At 37.6% G+C, this 16,401-nt stretch overlaps 1 protein-coding gene across 5 annotated transcripts in view; it reads right to left on the reverse strand.

Moving 5' to 3' along the window:
* Positions 1-30: 30 nt before the first annotated feature.
* slc1a9 (solute carrier family 1 member 9) overlaps positions 31-16,401 on the reverse strand; it is a 29,994-nt gene continuing 13,623 nt past the window's right edge. For 4 of the 5 annotated variants that reach the window (XM_057346075.1, XM_057346076.1, XM_057346073.1 and 1 more), the window contains 10 exons: positions 11,880-12,023; positions 11,254-11,406; positions 9,713-9,966; positions 8,779-8,884; positions 8,149-8,275; positions 5,893-6,126; positions 4,593-4,787; positions 3,409-3,543; positions 2,722-3,154; positions 31-2,176 (listed from right to left, as the gene is read on the reverse strand). In XM_057346075.1, the coding sequence (XP_057202058.1) occupies positions 1,973-2,176; positions 2,722-3,154; positions 3,409-3,543; positions 4,593-4,787; positions 5,893-6,126; positions 8,149-8,275; positions 8,779-8,884; positions 9,713-9,966; positions 11,254-11,406; positions 11,880-12,018 (1,980 nt within the window). In that variant the 5' untranslated portion in view covers positions 12,019-12,023 and the 3' untranslated portion in view covers positions 31-1,972. Of the gene's footprint in view, positions 2,177-2,721; positions 3,155-3,408; positions 3,544-4,592; positions 4,788-5,892; positions 6,127-8,148; positions 8,276-8,778; positions 8,885-9,712; positions 9,967-11,253; positions 11,407-11,879; positions 12,024-14,422; positions 14,971-16,401 lie in introns of those variants that run through there. The other variant, XM_057346072.1, reaches the window with a different exon arrangement.

Below are 16,401 nucleotides of genomic sequence, written 5' to 3' on the forward strand. Positions count from 1 at the left end.
TTTATAACCGTTTTTAAATATATACCACGTTTTTCTATTTCACGAGTCTTATTTGACTTTCCTTCTTTAAAAAAAGGAAGCAGGATATTAAAAAAATCCCCCATTGCAGATATCAAACACAATGAAGGTTAGTATATAGACAACTATATAGACAGGCATTTTTATTGTAACTATTTATAAAAAAAATCCCCAACTACCTCTTCATCTTAACACAGCATCAATCTTCCCTCCTATCTCTCTGACGTCCAGGGTCCCCACAGCCAACGTCAGCATCCCTCCCTCATAATCATCCCTCGCCTGCCTCACTGTTGTCCTGGGAGGAATGAGAAGGATTGACGTCTTTGTTTCATCATTGTCTAAGAGAAATTTTTGACCCCCGCTGCGCGTCTGTCACAACATCTCTATGGGGTGATCGCTTTCGTCTATTAGTTTGAAAAGATCCCAGCCTAATGTCAAGGCACGCAAAGCTTGAATGAAATCGGATTTGAATGTGCCTGACGATGTCATCATAAGAGAGATCCTATCAGAGAACTAATAAAACACAAAGCACTCAAGTCATTTAGATAAAGTGTTTTAATTTTTTAATTTTATTACACCATAGACGATAGCAGACGTGGTATTCTGAGCTCAGTGGAAAAGGAGAGAGCGCAAGTCAGAACCGCCAACCATTTCAGAGATACATGGAAAACTAAAGTAGATTGTAGCATAATTAAGTGATAAATAAATTAGTCAGACAAACGACATATACACACCAACCTAAAAATGAACTAGCTTAAGTGCAACATTTTAAACACTAGACAATAAACATAATCCAAAAATCAAATAACATTAACAATATTATTAAACTAAACAGTATATTTTTTAAATGGGGATCTCAGATATGTTTTTTAACATCAATCTTGACTCAGATTGTTTTCATTAAATTCCACTAGAGAAAAACTCAAAGAAAACATTCGAAGCATAATTTATAAATAAAGATATAAAAATAAATGTTGGAAGCATAGCACAGACAATTTGGGTTTGGGAAGGATTTGATGAGAAATATTGATTATAATTTCCTCTCTTCCTCTCAGAAGAAAAATATAAGAATCATTACAGCAAGTCTTCCTTTGGTCCCTGTTTTGTTCCACTGCTGTCTAGAAGAAACAAGACGTTTATACAAGAATCTCAGTTGGAACTACGATGGCATTATCTCAATATACATAATATTACAGTTGTCAACAGTTGATACCTTCTACAGTAACTGTATCATAAAAGTACAGATGACTTATAAGAAGACGATCCGTGACGTGTAAGGTTTGAGTAACTGTGTTTACTACTGTAAACGGTCTAATGGTAAATCTGTACATAGCCATGCAGACTTCAAAGAACAGGAAGGGGCGAACAAAAACTTCCTCATGTTACTCACAGCTGTGACGAAAAGAAAAACCCAACAAATCATAAAACAGTTTACAGAAAGCAACTGCCTTGAATCACTTCAATTGCCTCTTGTTATTTACATTGTTTACATTGTACTGGCATACAGTCTATAAATATAAGCTAAGGCAGTTCAAATGAGTCAGGGAAATTGTTTTCCTTGAATTGAGTAAACGTGGGATTTACGGTACAAACTGAAGTGCGGTGAAAGCTTGTGTTACAACCAGTAGCCAAATGGTGTACTTTAAGATGACGAAAGTCAGAAACTCAATTTGATAGCGACAGAGCAAGTGCAATAAACAATTCAAGCCACTCATCCGGTTTACTATTCAAATCCTGTAAGAGCAACTGGGTTGCAAACATGTGGCGCTGTTAGTGAAAAACTGTTTCTAAACGAGATATAAATGACTGTTCACCCTCCATTCTCTTATCTCAAAGCACAACAAAGAACAACACACCTAGATTCTTAAGGTCCGTGCCAAACAAAACAAAATGCCAACTTTTCGCACAGAAAGATGGGTGCTGAAATGAAGAACTATGAACTATGAATTCAGGTTCAGGGCAGATCGCAGGGTGGTATGGTGTGACGTCTGTCGTACGCCGTGTCGTCGCTTTCTTCTCCCTCGCTTCCGTCGTCCATCATTCTTTCTTTCTCCTCCTCTTCCTCCGTCTCGCTGCCTCGTTCCCGCAGTCTCTCTCTCTCCCTGTCACTCTCCCGGTCTCTCTCTCGCTTTCGAACACCTCGGGGAAGTGTGGGAATCTGCAAAATGTGGTGAGGCAGTTGCACATTTGGATCTATTCGAATGTATTTTTCTACAATGAAGAAATTAAACTTAAACAGAACATATAAAATCATATCACTACAACTTGAAGGCATAATAATTTTTACACATATCATTTGGTTCTTAGGGACACTAAAAAACACCAAAACAGGAACATGATAGTTTAAAAATATTCAGTTTGAATAACAAGTGTAGGGGCATATCGCGCGATGCTGTCCTTCTGAAACCTTGTATCTCCATATTTCTTCTATTTTTGCCATAAATCATTATTATTAGTCACCCTTTATGTTTGGGTTTTGCAAATATCTAACCCATAAAAAGTATTAAAAAGTGCTTGTCAACATTAACAACACAGTATTTAATCATTTAAAACATACAGTGTTTTTTGATTTCCTAAAAAACAGCAAATTTGGACATCCGAGGTTTTGGAAGGACTGCAACGATATTTTCCATAACCTCTTCATTCTCTATAATAATCATTAAATACAGAATTATATCAAATATATTAACCACAAATTCTCACCTGGTTGTCACGAGTGGGCAGGACACAGTACCCCGGCTCCGCCCTCCTCAAAAGGCGTGGAGAGTGCGTTCGAAAAGGCCTTGGGGAGTGAGAGCACACGGAGCGAGGGGAAGGGGAACGAATAGAGTGAGGTGATGGAGAACGGATGGAACGGGGCGAGTGCGGGATGGAGTGTGACATAGATTGCGAGGGGGTGAGAGACGGGGTGTGGTGGTTGAGCTTGGGAGGACGCGGCGAGCGAGGGGGCAGTTCGGGCGGTTTGAGAGGGTCTATAAGGTCTATATCAGTGAGGAGAGGTGGAGGAGGAATGAAGTCCTCGTCCGATAGAGGGATTTCCCTGTCAATGGCGGCAAGCTCTGCACGAGATAGGTGGTCCACGATACCCGCCCCGAAAGAGTCGCCCACCATGTTAATGGAAGTGCGCATGCGGTCGCTGAAGATACACAAAACACAATGCTGAGAAAGAACAGGTCAGGAGATCAAGTCACGTTTACGAGGACAGCCACCTGTGGGCCCCTAAAATAATTTCCACCTTTGACCAAATAGCAATGACCCTAAAATACAAGCATAAAAGCCAGAGGGACAATGTTGGGACCCTGTAAAATCTTCAGTTGTAAATCATATTCACTAAGCTTGGAAAAGATATTTACATCTTGTGAACATAACACAAAAAGGGTGGAGACTCACAGCAGCCAATCAACAGCGACGAGCAGGCTAATGTCCTGAGTTGGAAGACCCACAGCGGTCAGGATAAGCAACATGGTGACCAGACCCGCACTGGGAATACTGGCTGCACCCACGCTGGCCAAAGTCGCCGTCATACTGCATAGAAAGAGAATGAGTAAACAGGGCATTACCTTGCTGTAGAAAAAGACAGAAGATGACTGAGTCACCATGGGGTGGACAGATCGACAGACATGATCTAAAGGACTCCTTGTTGAGGGAAAGAGCAGGGCCCCTCTTTCACATACTGTATATTTTAGATTTACTGTGCGTTTCATTTTAAGCCGAGTCTATAATAACATATATGCATCATTATATTTTCATATTTTGTCGTAAGTATGTGTTTGTAATGTAAGCTTCATGTACATTTTTTAACATGGGAGGGACAACGAAACGTTTGCCCGCTTGACTTTGGTTAAACATCACATAATAATAGATTTTTTGTTTAATTCAAAAATCATTTTGGTACAAACATTAGTCTGAAATGAAGCAATAATTTGCAGACCCCCTGCAGTACTGCGCTGGACCCCCTGGGGGCCACAGTCGCCCTGTTACAGATCCCAGATCTTTTGTGGTAAACAAGGAAAACAGATTCTAAAAAAGTTCAACACAAAGAAACAAGGACGAAAGTAGGCCTAACATAAAAAAGCAGACAGAACTGGAATCGATTGGAAGATGGTATCTCCGTTGTAAGAGGTTCTATGGGCGTATCATAATTGCAGGTATTATTATAAAGAAATAGTAATAGATAGCAATTAGAATAGCAGTAATAATATCCAGATTGTTATGGCATGACCAAAAAAATCAAAAGCATGTGACTCATACATCAAGACTGCATTCAGGCTGTGTGTGACAATTTCCACATAGATTTCAGCTGTGGTTTAGACAAATTTTCAGTGGGTCCCTTTGAACATCACCACAGAGCAAAATCAAAGCCCAACTCTTGTTTCCAATTAAGGCAGCTTGTAGCAGAGAATTAAGAGACAAATGTTAAAACAAGACCAAAAAGGTCTCGTCTTTTTACAAAACGAATAAAACTCAATCAAATTTTACCTGAACAAAGCAAAAAAATAATGAACGCACTCTGCAAACACTTTAAATATTTTGTCTATGGACTGAGTTGAGGTTCCAGTTTTAAAACTCTTTACCTAACTGTGATGATCTGTCCTCCATCAAGATAGATGTCATTCATCTGGGCGATAAAAATGGCAGCAACAGCTTCGTAGAGCGCAGTGCCATCCATGTTCACAGTGGCTCCGATGGGCAGCACAAAGCGAGTCACACGCTTATCAATCTTTAGATTCTCCTCCAGACATCGAAACGTCACAGGCAACGTTCCAGCACTGAGAGAAATAAACAGTTAATGTTTGCAAAATAATTTTGAAAGAGAAAAACAGAAAAAAGTATAGTCGATTATCAGACGCAATCTGTGAAATAAATCCCTGCTTTAACAATTATTGTTCATTTAGGTATTGTGCCGTAAATGAGAAAAAATGGTCCTTTCTATTCATGAGCCAAAAATAACCAACAATAATAAAAACAAAAAAGTTAAAAGGATTGTGTGCTTATTCTGTGCCAAACTGACAGTTGGTTTAACATTTAAGAAAATTGTTTGGCTCATCAGACGTAATCCCACAAAACCAGACACATGTGGCACAACAGACTGAGGCTGGACTACCAGCAAATAAAACAGGACACGAGAGGATAAATGTTTGATTCACAGTTGAAGTTATTGGTCCCCTAGTTTGATTAAACAATTTCTTAACCATAGAAAAGATTTTAATAGTTAGAAATATATTTTTTTAACATTATCACCTTTTTCCTTTTTTTTAGTTAAATTTGTCAGCATTTCTCTATTTTTGGCTTTCCCCTTATATAATAAATGTATTATAAGTTTTTAGTTTTTTTCTGTGCAACAAACTTTATGATTTTATTTTCATATTTGTATTTAGTATTTTTTTTAATAACAGAAAATGTCCATCATGGCTCTATAAAACATTTCTAGCTTTATATCTGATAATCCCAGAAATTAGAAGATTGCATAAAATTATTAATTGTTATAACATTTAGAAAGTTTCATTTTTCAAGTATTCATGAAAGAATCACACACTAAAAATAGTTTCAATTTATCAACAAAGGTGTTTCATTTCTGTCAGATTAAGTCATGTGAATGATTTGTTAGATGTCCTCTGACTTTTGTTTTTACAAAAAGCATCTGGTTATATTTGGCTTCATACTAAACATCTCAGACCACATACCATCATAAAAGTATCATTTTTCAACATGACAAAGTGGTTGAGATATATCTAAAACAGAGAGTATTTCTTTCTCAAGCCAACTCCAACATTTTTTTCCAAATGTGACCGTTAACTCTTCATCCTTGCCAGATCACATCTATCAGCAAAACACCACGAAACACATGACGCAGACAAAGACAGCATTTAATACCTGCTGGCTGTTCCTAGAGCAGTGATCCAAGCCTGAAAGATGCCGGAATAAAACGTGAAGGGGTTTTTCCTAGTCACAGCAAAGAATATGATTGGCAGAATGATCCCGCCGTGAATGATCAGACCGACTATGACTGTGACCATGTACATGCCCAGCTGCCTGGCCACCACCTCCAGGTCACCGATGGCGGCGATTTTGCCACAGATAAGGGAGGCGATGCCTACAGGAGAGTACCTGTGGACAAACAGAGGATGATTACTTAACAGCAAACTAAATTGATTATTTTTTATAAATGAATCTGAAAATAAATACTGTAATTCCACTGTACTGTCTAAGTGGTAAATTACTGTTTATTTATTAACTTAGATGTTTAATCAAACCTAATGAATAAATCCAATAACAAAGAATCACAGCTACAGCTCCATCCATTGGTGGTTTATGCGATATGTTGTTTGTTTTTTAATAGTATTTTGACCCTGACACAGCCTATATGTAAAATTATCTCGTTTTGCAATCTGAGTACCATATAAGAAGATAAATGTTGCTTCCTATGTGGTCTAAGTTTAATTAATCTAAAACGATGCGTATAAATATTTCACTGTGAGTTACAGTGAATGACAGATGATGTTTATTGTATCGTTTGAACAGTTTACATACTGTGATGGCAGAACACAGTCATGTAGAGCTGGGCTGGCCTCAGGCTGAGCGGAGTGATCCTGCTTGGTCATATGCTTTTGTTTTGGTGCATGTACTCATTCAGTCTTTGTTTTCTCTATAATTGTGCCATTCTGCTCAAACAGGCATCTCTAATTCTCCACGGGAAATCAATGATATACATTGATTCTTGAGACGTGGGACAAAAACATGCTGCTAACTTATGAAGTGAGGAATTATTTTAGGTTAATATGTTAAACATGACTATTCCTTTTCTTTTCATGGAAGCACCTGTATCTTCTATTTGTAATGAAACATCGCATTTAAATATACATTGAAAACAAAATAAATATGGAGATCGCCAACTTACTTTATTATAATGTCTTTTTTTTATTTTGATCTAATAAACAAATAACATGGTTTACAACATTCCAGTGATCATCTCTGCCATTTTCAAAACTGTTTTGTCTCATCTGTCAGGTCATGGGTTCGAATTCCCATGGAATGCAATTACTGATAAAAACAAATTTATAGCCTGAATGCAATGTGAGTTGCTTTAAATAAGTGTCTCCCAAAAAAAGTAAATGTAAAAATCATCCGTTAGTTATAAGGATCATTTCAGCAGAAATGATTAACAGCTGAATGCAGAGAAAAAACTGAATCTATGTCTGTTGCTGTGGGTATGTGTCTGAGAGTCTGGCGATGTATTACATCCCCGAATAAGTTCCCACATTTACTCATGGGAACACCATGACGATTCTGCTCTATACCAGATTCGTGCAGTCCTCCATGCTTTCCCCCTGACCGATTTCCTCTCTTTCATTTACTTACACACTATATTTTTCTCTTTCTCTCAAGCTGGAATCTATCTTGTGCTGGGTTTTTTTCTGAACATTTTTATCACCTTGTCCTCTGGAAACCTGAGTAACATTAATTAATGGTTTTTAATGCAAATATACAATTTGATCTTGCATTACTATATATATATTTTTAATTAGTCTAAACGGTTTAACAAATGTATTCAAACTAATGTTTTATAAGACTGTGGCCTATTTTGTTTTGTCCGTGGTGTGCTAAATGGTTCACATGTGTAGATAAATGAGTGTTATTTATTTATTGTTAAGTTGAGGACAAGCAGTTTCTGTGACACACATAATCACATAATATACCCCAAACAGTTTCATTTGGTTCAGTTTAACTACAACAGAGGTTCTCAGCTGGAGGACAGAAATGGGTCACAAGTCTATTCTAATAGTATCACAGACAGCAAACAAAAACAACTGCAAATAAAACCATATAGTTGGGACAGCAAAACAACCATTACTTTTACAAGGGAGAAACAGAACTCCTCATATCTTGTTGTTGACATGAAGGGCTGTGTGAGTTCAAGCTTTAGTGTAAACTGTCACTTGGACATATCAACACACAGTTTTCCAAATATCCCCTGTCATTTAAAATATTTTCAGGCCTATGCATTGGTAACTTTAACAATGTCAACATTTATTCTCTTCTAAAATCAGGGATTTTGAACAAAACAAGTTGAGAACCCCCGAACCACTTTAGGTATACTTTGCAGAATGTACGTAGATGCGTCATACTGACCACATGATCATGGACACCATCCTCATGATGATCTCATTGAGAATATTGAAGAAATCAGACATGAGCTTCCCTCTCTCGCCCATTTTCCCCATGCAGACTCCAAATGTGATGAAGAACCCAATCAAACCTTGAGGCACAGAAACGCGACAAACATTACATCCAAATGACTCTAATGAATGTAACTGATCTACTGTTGTTTTATAGTAATCATTTATAATGGTATCTTGTAATTACAATTTAAAGTGACAGTTCACCTAAAAATGAAAATTCTGTCATATTTACTCACCCTGTATGACTTTCTTTCTTCTGCAGAACACAAAAGAAGATATTTTGAAGAATGTAGGTAAACAAACTACGACGGCACGCATTCACTTTCATTGGTTTTGTGTCCATACAATAGAAGTGAATGGGTGCCGTCGCTGTTCGGTCAAAATATCTTCTTTTGTGTTCTGCGGAAGAAAGTCATACAGGTTTGAAATGACAAGAGGGTGAGTAAATGATGACAGAAATTTCCTTTTTGGGTGAACTATCACTTAACTAGATTCATATATTCCATAGTTTTGTTCATTTTAAAACGTCACTGGTGTTAAATCATTGTTTTAAATACAGAAAAACATCATGTCTTCTCACCTAAAACATTCATTCCCCATTTCAGCTCCAGTTTTTTACTATTGACAAGAATTGGTTCTGTTTGGTTCTGAACTGGGATAGCGACTTTTTTCAGCACCGTTTGAACCTGAAATGAAAAGATAATTCTGTAAGTAAAACAGCAGAAAGTATAGAGAGGCTTGGGTCTGTCAAACATACATAACACTAAAACATCACATAGATTAAACTGAGAGGGAAAAAAAAGACATTGATTTGAGGGACAGCTGCATGATGATTCAGTTGCATTAGATCACAACTAACCGGCTCATCTAAACAGAGCGTGACTTTCATTTACAGTTTCTATCCTGCAGGTTGTTCTCATAAAATTGTCTGATCCCCTTCCATAATAAATTCAATAACGAAGTATTTTGGTGTTGTTTTGCTCAATGTAGTGCGAAATTATCAAAGCAAATAAAGTATTAGGAAAAGACTTCATGATACAGTTGGATTCATGATGAAATGATGCATGTAGAGCATTGCAAACACATGTATTGGAAGGGATGCATCACTTCTCAGATGAGCGCTATTAGTTATCCAGAATTAATCTTGCACAAACCACAGTAATGTTTGGCTCTGCTACATAATGTGTCTTAGTGATAAGCATACAGCACCCACAACGTCAACAGAATATGCCACAGCTGAGAAACATGTTAAAAGTATCTTTAGTGCCATATCAATGTCATGCCATATGGTTCGAATAATATGAGTATTCAAGAAAATGGTGTATTGCGTAAATGACGTGGAAATAACCCAAAATAGATGGTATAATGGTATGACATTTGAATGAAGTGCCACATTTTGAATAGGTGCATACAAAAATACCATCATTTACACTGTTGTTAAATAAATGAGTAAACAATTTTTTTATTTCCAAGTATTAAAAATCAAAGCATATCACAAAGCATTATTTGTTTACCTGTTGAAAACAGGCTTGGACCAGGTTCTCTGGGAAAAGGTTTCGGATCAGGTCCAGAAAGGCATCCAGGCTGCTGACCTCTTGGTTCTTTGGGGTGGAGCTGACTTGATTAGTCCTGAGTTTTGGGTTCCCAGGGTGAATCCCAAGCACCAGGATGACACCCAAAATAGCAGCGATTACTGTGGTGGACATGTAGTACACCATTGCTCTGGTGCCCATTCTGCCACTGGAGCGAGCATCCAAACCAGCCAGACCTGCAAACCAGAGAGAGAGAAAGAGATCTTCATCAATGTATCCACAAAGATGTAAAGGTTTATGTTTTTAATTTATTATTAATCACAATTATTTTTTAAACAGTTGATGTGTTAACTAGGGCTGTCAAACGATTAATAGTGATTAATAACATCCAGAATAAAAGTTTGTGTTTACATTATATGCATGTGTGCATATTAATTTTGTATTTATTAAAACGTACACATACATGCACATATTTAAGAAAAAATTTTAAATTAAATTTTTATGTAAATGTAAATATTTCCTAAATACGTATACATGTATGTGCATGTATTAATAAATACAAAATTAATATGCACAGTGCAGACAAATATTATGTAAACACAAACTTTTATTCTGGATATGATTAATTACAATTAATCGCTTGACAGCCCTCGTGGTAAACACATTAAAAAATTTTAACAAAAAAAACAACAACAAAGCATGATTTCACATAAATATTAGAACTGACAATTAAATTATTTTAATTGAATTATTTGATTTGCCCATGGGCTTTATTGCTAAAGTTCAATAAAAAATAATTTTAACATACACATAGTGCAAATTACTAAATGTAAAATGAATAAGTGTAAATGTATTAATACCATAACAAACATAACACCATTAAACATTTCATTCATGTAATTTAATAAAGTGTTAACTTGTACTTGTGTACTCTCTTGAATAACCCAATAAAGATTAAAGGGGTCATATGACACGGGTAAAACGAATATTATCGTTTGTTTTAGATGTAATGCAATGTGTATACATGATTTAAGGTTCAAAACGCTGTATTTTTCACATACCGTGCATGTTTGTATCTCCTCTTTGCCCCGCCTCTCTGAAATGCGCTGATTTTTTACAAAGCTCATCGCTCTGAAAAGCGAGGTGTGCTATGATTGGCCAGTTAACCAGTGCATAGTGATTGGTCAAATACTGCAAGCGTGTGACGGAAATGTAACGCCTCTTACCATATTTGGAACATCAATTTCACTGACAGGTATGCCCACCTTACTTGCGTACAGATTTGGGCGGTCTTAGACAAATCATACCATGAACTGACGTAGATTTGTGGGGGTGTGGTTACACGAGGTGTTTCAGGCAGGTCTGAGTGAGCATTCGCTTTTAGACAGAATGCATCTTTTGTTCCGACACTTAAAACTTATAACACACCAAAGACACAGAAACACGTATTCGCGCCATACGACCCCTTTAAAAAAAAAAAAACATGCTTGTTTAATAGCAACAGGACAGGATCAAAAACTGACCCGTGATGAGGCTGGAGATGATAAGTGGCAGGATGAGCATCTTCAGCATCCTCATTAAGATGTCCCCAGGGAAGGAAACCAACATGAGACTGTTTGCATCAAGATCAGGAACATATCGCAGCATCATGCCCAGCACTGTGCCTGCTACTACACCTGTAAGAGCAAGTGTGTGTGGGTTCATACCTCACTTATGTTTCTCTTGCTTGTTCAAAGATATGAATTACACATTTCGCCACTCCAGACCAGCACTGCATAACTATCCTGTATCTGCAACATTTCAAACCATTGTTATATAAACAGTGTCACAATGGGGCCAACAAAAGAATAGCTGGAGATTTGCTCGTTTGGTATTTGTCTGTGATTTGACAAAGGATCAACATTGTGTTAGAGTACCAAACCACAAGCAAGTTTCATCTGGCATTTAAAAAGCTTGAGATATACAGTATTAGCTTCACAAAGACGAAAAGTATAGTTTCTCAAAGAACTGATAAGGTGTCTAGAAGTTCTCTAGAGGATTCCACCAGTGTTACACCTAAGGGACCCCAAATGATACTTCAAGAATTTTACAGCATACTTCAACTTTACCAGCGTTCTTACAAATGTACACAGATACAACAGGTACACACCTATCACAGTGAGGGCAAGGAGCATGTTGTGTGAAACCCTGCCGCATTGTTGAGGAATGGTGTCTTTTAATTCTGGTTCATCTCTTTCTCCTCCCTGTAATCCTCCACTTGTCTGGTTGCCCAAACTCTTATTCGTCATTCTATCTGTGAGAGTGAAACAGAGAAAGAGGCCAGGATCATTTTGACAATAATGGCCATATTATCACATAGCACACTGACTACATACAATGAGGCCATTTTTGAGGTCTGAAGAAATACAGAGCATCTTTCCTGTTATTTCTGTTTCTCCAGTTTTCATTTTCTGCAAATAAATATGAATAGAAACAATATGTTTTGTTTGAAATTTGGTAGAAATATTGTTAATAAATCACAGAATGAATCATGATAATTTTACCTAAACACATAGCCTACCTAGAAATTGAACATTTTTAAATCAGAAAAACATTCTCTGAAATGGTCTTTTAATTTTTTTTAAGCGGCTATATATAAAACTTTAAAACCACACAGCTCGGATTCACGGACTCAAACTGAAAAAACAAGTCCATCCTCAGCAGGAATGGTGCTTTTCCTAACACCCAAAGCTCTCGCTCCATCACACTAATGCAAAGTGACTCTGAACTGTTCACTTATAGGACATCACACTTAGCTTGTCACATTAACAGAAAAACAGGTAGGGGTAAGCAAAGAGAGAGATGCCAGAACTGAGATGTCTGAGAATGATGCATAGTTGTTAGGTGGGAGGACAGCACTGAATAAGCTTAAAGGAGCAATGTGGAGATTTTACTGGCATCTAGTGGATAGAAATGGCTCATTCTAAGGTAAAAAAATCATGTTGGTTCATTATGTAAGGTCTTTATACATCTCTGAAGACATAGTTATGTACAGTATATTATATTGCATTTCTGTCAATAGATCCTCCAATAAACTACACACTGGACATTAAAGACTGATACAAAGTGTGTACACGTGTTTTTAAATTGGTTAGCATGTAATTTTTTTATTTAAAGATGAAATCACATAAGTTAACCGTAATCATCAATTCATCAAATTTGTTTCTTAACGACATCATCCTCCAGTATGTGACATAATTTGTGGTGACATGAACAGATCTTATAAACATACTATTATTAAAAAATCATTTTTCTCTAAAATCATCCTAAAAACCATCCTAAAAGCAAGATGTGTTCAATCATAATCACCTTCAAATTGTCACTCTTCGTTTGTGTAAGCAAACCCCCAGTCATCCACTGATAGCTAGCTCTTTATTTCCACCCTGTTAGATTCCATTATGTCAGGCACCCTGTTAATTGTCTTTCCATTGTATAAATAAAAAGTTATTACTAATGAGCTTGACCACGCAGAGGTTTCTGAAATGTCTAGTATCACTTCGATTATATTACAACACATGAATACTATTATTTTTTTATTATTAACTTACAGAGCTCAAAAAGTACAGCACAACTGGAATGGCCTATTTGAAAGCCTTAAATAACCTCTTTGCTGTGTTTACATGGGCATGCCGGACGCATAACACATCGCATTACCATAATTGGTCATTATTATTTACATCTGTCTCAGTCTATGCTTGTGATACTGGTGGCCAGCATATCATTCGGCCTCATGCACCCTAAAATGATTTATTTATTACCAAGTCTTTGTAGTGGCAATCTAAAACGTACAAATAAATACACGTTTTTTATTAGAAACTGTACAGGTCAACATCTGTATCGCACCATTGCATTTCTCCAAGCTGTTGATGATTTTGTGATACGTATGATCACTGGATGTTTAAAACTAAAGTCTAATATGAGATTTACCTCCTTTAAATCACGTGCATCTCTGAATACAACACTAAGGCTTATGAGCTGTTTTACTCCTAGGCTCCGCCTCTTATGGAGAGAAAATGGAGCCCTGGTTTAGTCTGGACGCACAGTATTCAAGTCACAGAGCTCAGCCAACAGAAAGACAAAACTGAACCACAAAGCCTGACAGAAAACATTATAACTCCGCTCCAATAATCTTCCAGACTGCTACTTTTCAAGCTTTCAGAGACACAGACACACCCATATACACAAAGTGTCAAACCTCCATATGGGAGTAATACACAACTCCTGCTTCTTAATAATAAGAAATGACCACCAAGTAGGGACCAATAAGCATTTCATCAACCCCAGACTATTAGAGACATCTGCATGAACCGACAATGATTGAAGTTGGAAAAAAACAGAGTGCCGCGACATATAGGATAAACACACATTTTCAGCAGGAAGCGTATTACTACAAAGTGCCTAAAGACAGAGTGACATTTAAGCAATATCACGTGAGCATGAATATCAGCACAGCTGTGATTCGACGCAGGAAATTCATTGCAGATGCACAACTGTGAGAGCTATATTGCTTTTATGCAACAGTTGTGTAAATAAAATAAAATACAGACTAATGTGACAAATTACATTTTGTGTTACCAACAAAAAAGCTTTACTTGTATAATAAAAAAATGAATCTCATCCCTTGACAACAGCATTAATCTAGACAAGACTCACCCGAGTTTGATTTGACGTGCTGTGACCTCTTGGCCTTTTTTCCCGCTCTGTTCTTACCGTTCTCCTGCGGTGCGTGATTCTGACTCTTTGACCCGTCTGCTCCCCATCTCTCCTTCTTTCTCTGGATGTTCCCTGTCCCGTGCATCTGCTTGTTCTTCATCTCAGATTTAAACTATAACAACAGTTGCTGCTCAGACATAAAGACGGATTGGCAGCTTTTCTAAAATGTTATTTTTTTCTGGGGGAGGGAGGGAAATCATTTGCCAAGTTTCAATTGCACATACATAATCCTCTGTGAACTCGGTCTCATGGGCTAGAGGGAGTGAGAAAGAGAGAGACAGAAAAGCTTTTGACCCGTGATTCTGCGTCGCTTTACAATACCTGACAATTTCCCCTGCAGTCGTAAGCTTAAACCTGTTTTCATGGTCTCCGAATTCATCCACAGGCAACAACATGCCAGAACTACACCTATAAAAAAATGAATGGCTACTCAATTCTTTTAATCCTTTTTTTTGGAATGTTGTTATGTTTTGCAGTGAAGAGTATCAGGTTGTAACCGAATCGATCGGCATGCAGGTACGTCACAACGGCTGGAGGTCACAGGTTCCAACAAATATCCACGGCAGAAATCATTTAGGTTAGGAAAACAACTACAACATCTAGAAAAATGCATGTACAAATGCTTCAAGACAACATTTACATTTACACTTTGAGCGAAAAATGTGATGCAATTTTATCCTGATATATACAGTATGTATATATATATGAATATAATATCAGCCAATGTAAAGCAATGCACCCTCCCCCCAGATCATGACATGTGACTGATTGTATAAACACAAATGAACACAGGATTGCAGAAACTAAATATTATAGCTGTGGACAACCTGATTGGTTGGCAGTGGTGATCTGGGATTGTCTGCCCTGCTCAAAAGCTGACTAAAGGTGGATCCTCAAAACGTGCCATTTCACTCTCAATCAATCTGTTCACATGGCTGAGATTATAACTGATCCCAGATAAGCAGCGAAGACTGACACCAGCGAAGACGCCAGCGTAGAAACCAGAAACAGAAGATCGATTGTCTGTCTCTGACTGTACGAGGGGTGAAGGAACCTGATGTTCAGCTTCACCATTTAAGTAATGACAGTTTACACAGAACCGCGAATAATGCAAAAGAGCAACAGTTAGATTTCACACAACAACCCATAATTAATGTACTGCTATTAACCAAGGTGTGTCTATACCCTGCTGTTTTATAAACCACTAAAAAAGCTGAACACACTCAAATCCGTGGTAATTTCCATTAGCCAACATCTATCCTTCCTCACAAAAAGCAAATAAATTTAAGTCTCGGCTTGCTGGGTGTTCCAACATCCCGAGGCCAAAAGTGATGTACGCCACCACTTTAGGTATTTGATCCACTCACTGTCACTTAATGAACATTACTTGAGATCCTTCCACAAACAAGCATCTAAACAAATTCCCAAAGCCTTGCCAGGCTAATCTGCTGGAATTTAGCCATTCAAACAGAGCAGGTGCCAGTTACTGTGACAAGCTTTTTATTGAAAAACAGGATGCGCAGGAATGATGGATGAAACGATTAGCCAGAAGCAAAACAGCTTACCAGCGAAAATAATAAAAATACTTAATGCAGAGTGGTAATAATAACATAATCTCAGTCAACCTTCTTATTGATTAGATAGTGTGGAAATTAAAGGCTTTGAGAGTGTTAACCAGTGCGAGAAAGTGTTATGGAGATGAGGGAGAGATAGGCCTGCCTAGAAGAGAGAGGCAGAGAGCCCTGAGGGAATCCCGTCAGAGAACCAGCCAAGAATCACAACCATTAGAGTCAGTAGGCAGACCCCACTGGAGCCAAACCTGAACCGAGCCAAGAAAATAAGTACCGAGAAGCCTGCATCACCCTGAAGGGGCGAGCGAGCTGACTTTTTGCGAGCGGCTGACTGCCAGGTAAACAACA

The sequence above is a fragment of the Triplophysa rosa genome, linkage group LG11 (genome assembly GCF_024868665.1).
Source record: "Triplophysa rosa linkage group LG11, Trosa_1v2, whole genome shotgun sequence".
Lineage (NCBI taxonomy): Eukaryota > Metazoa > Chordata > Actinopteri > Cypriniformes > Nemacheilidae > Triplophysa > Triplophysa rosa.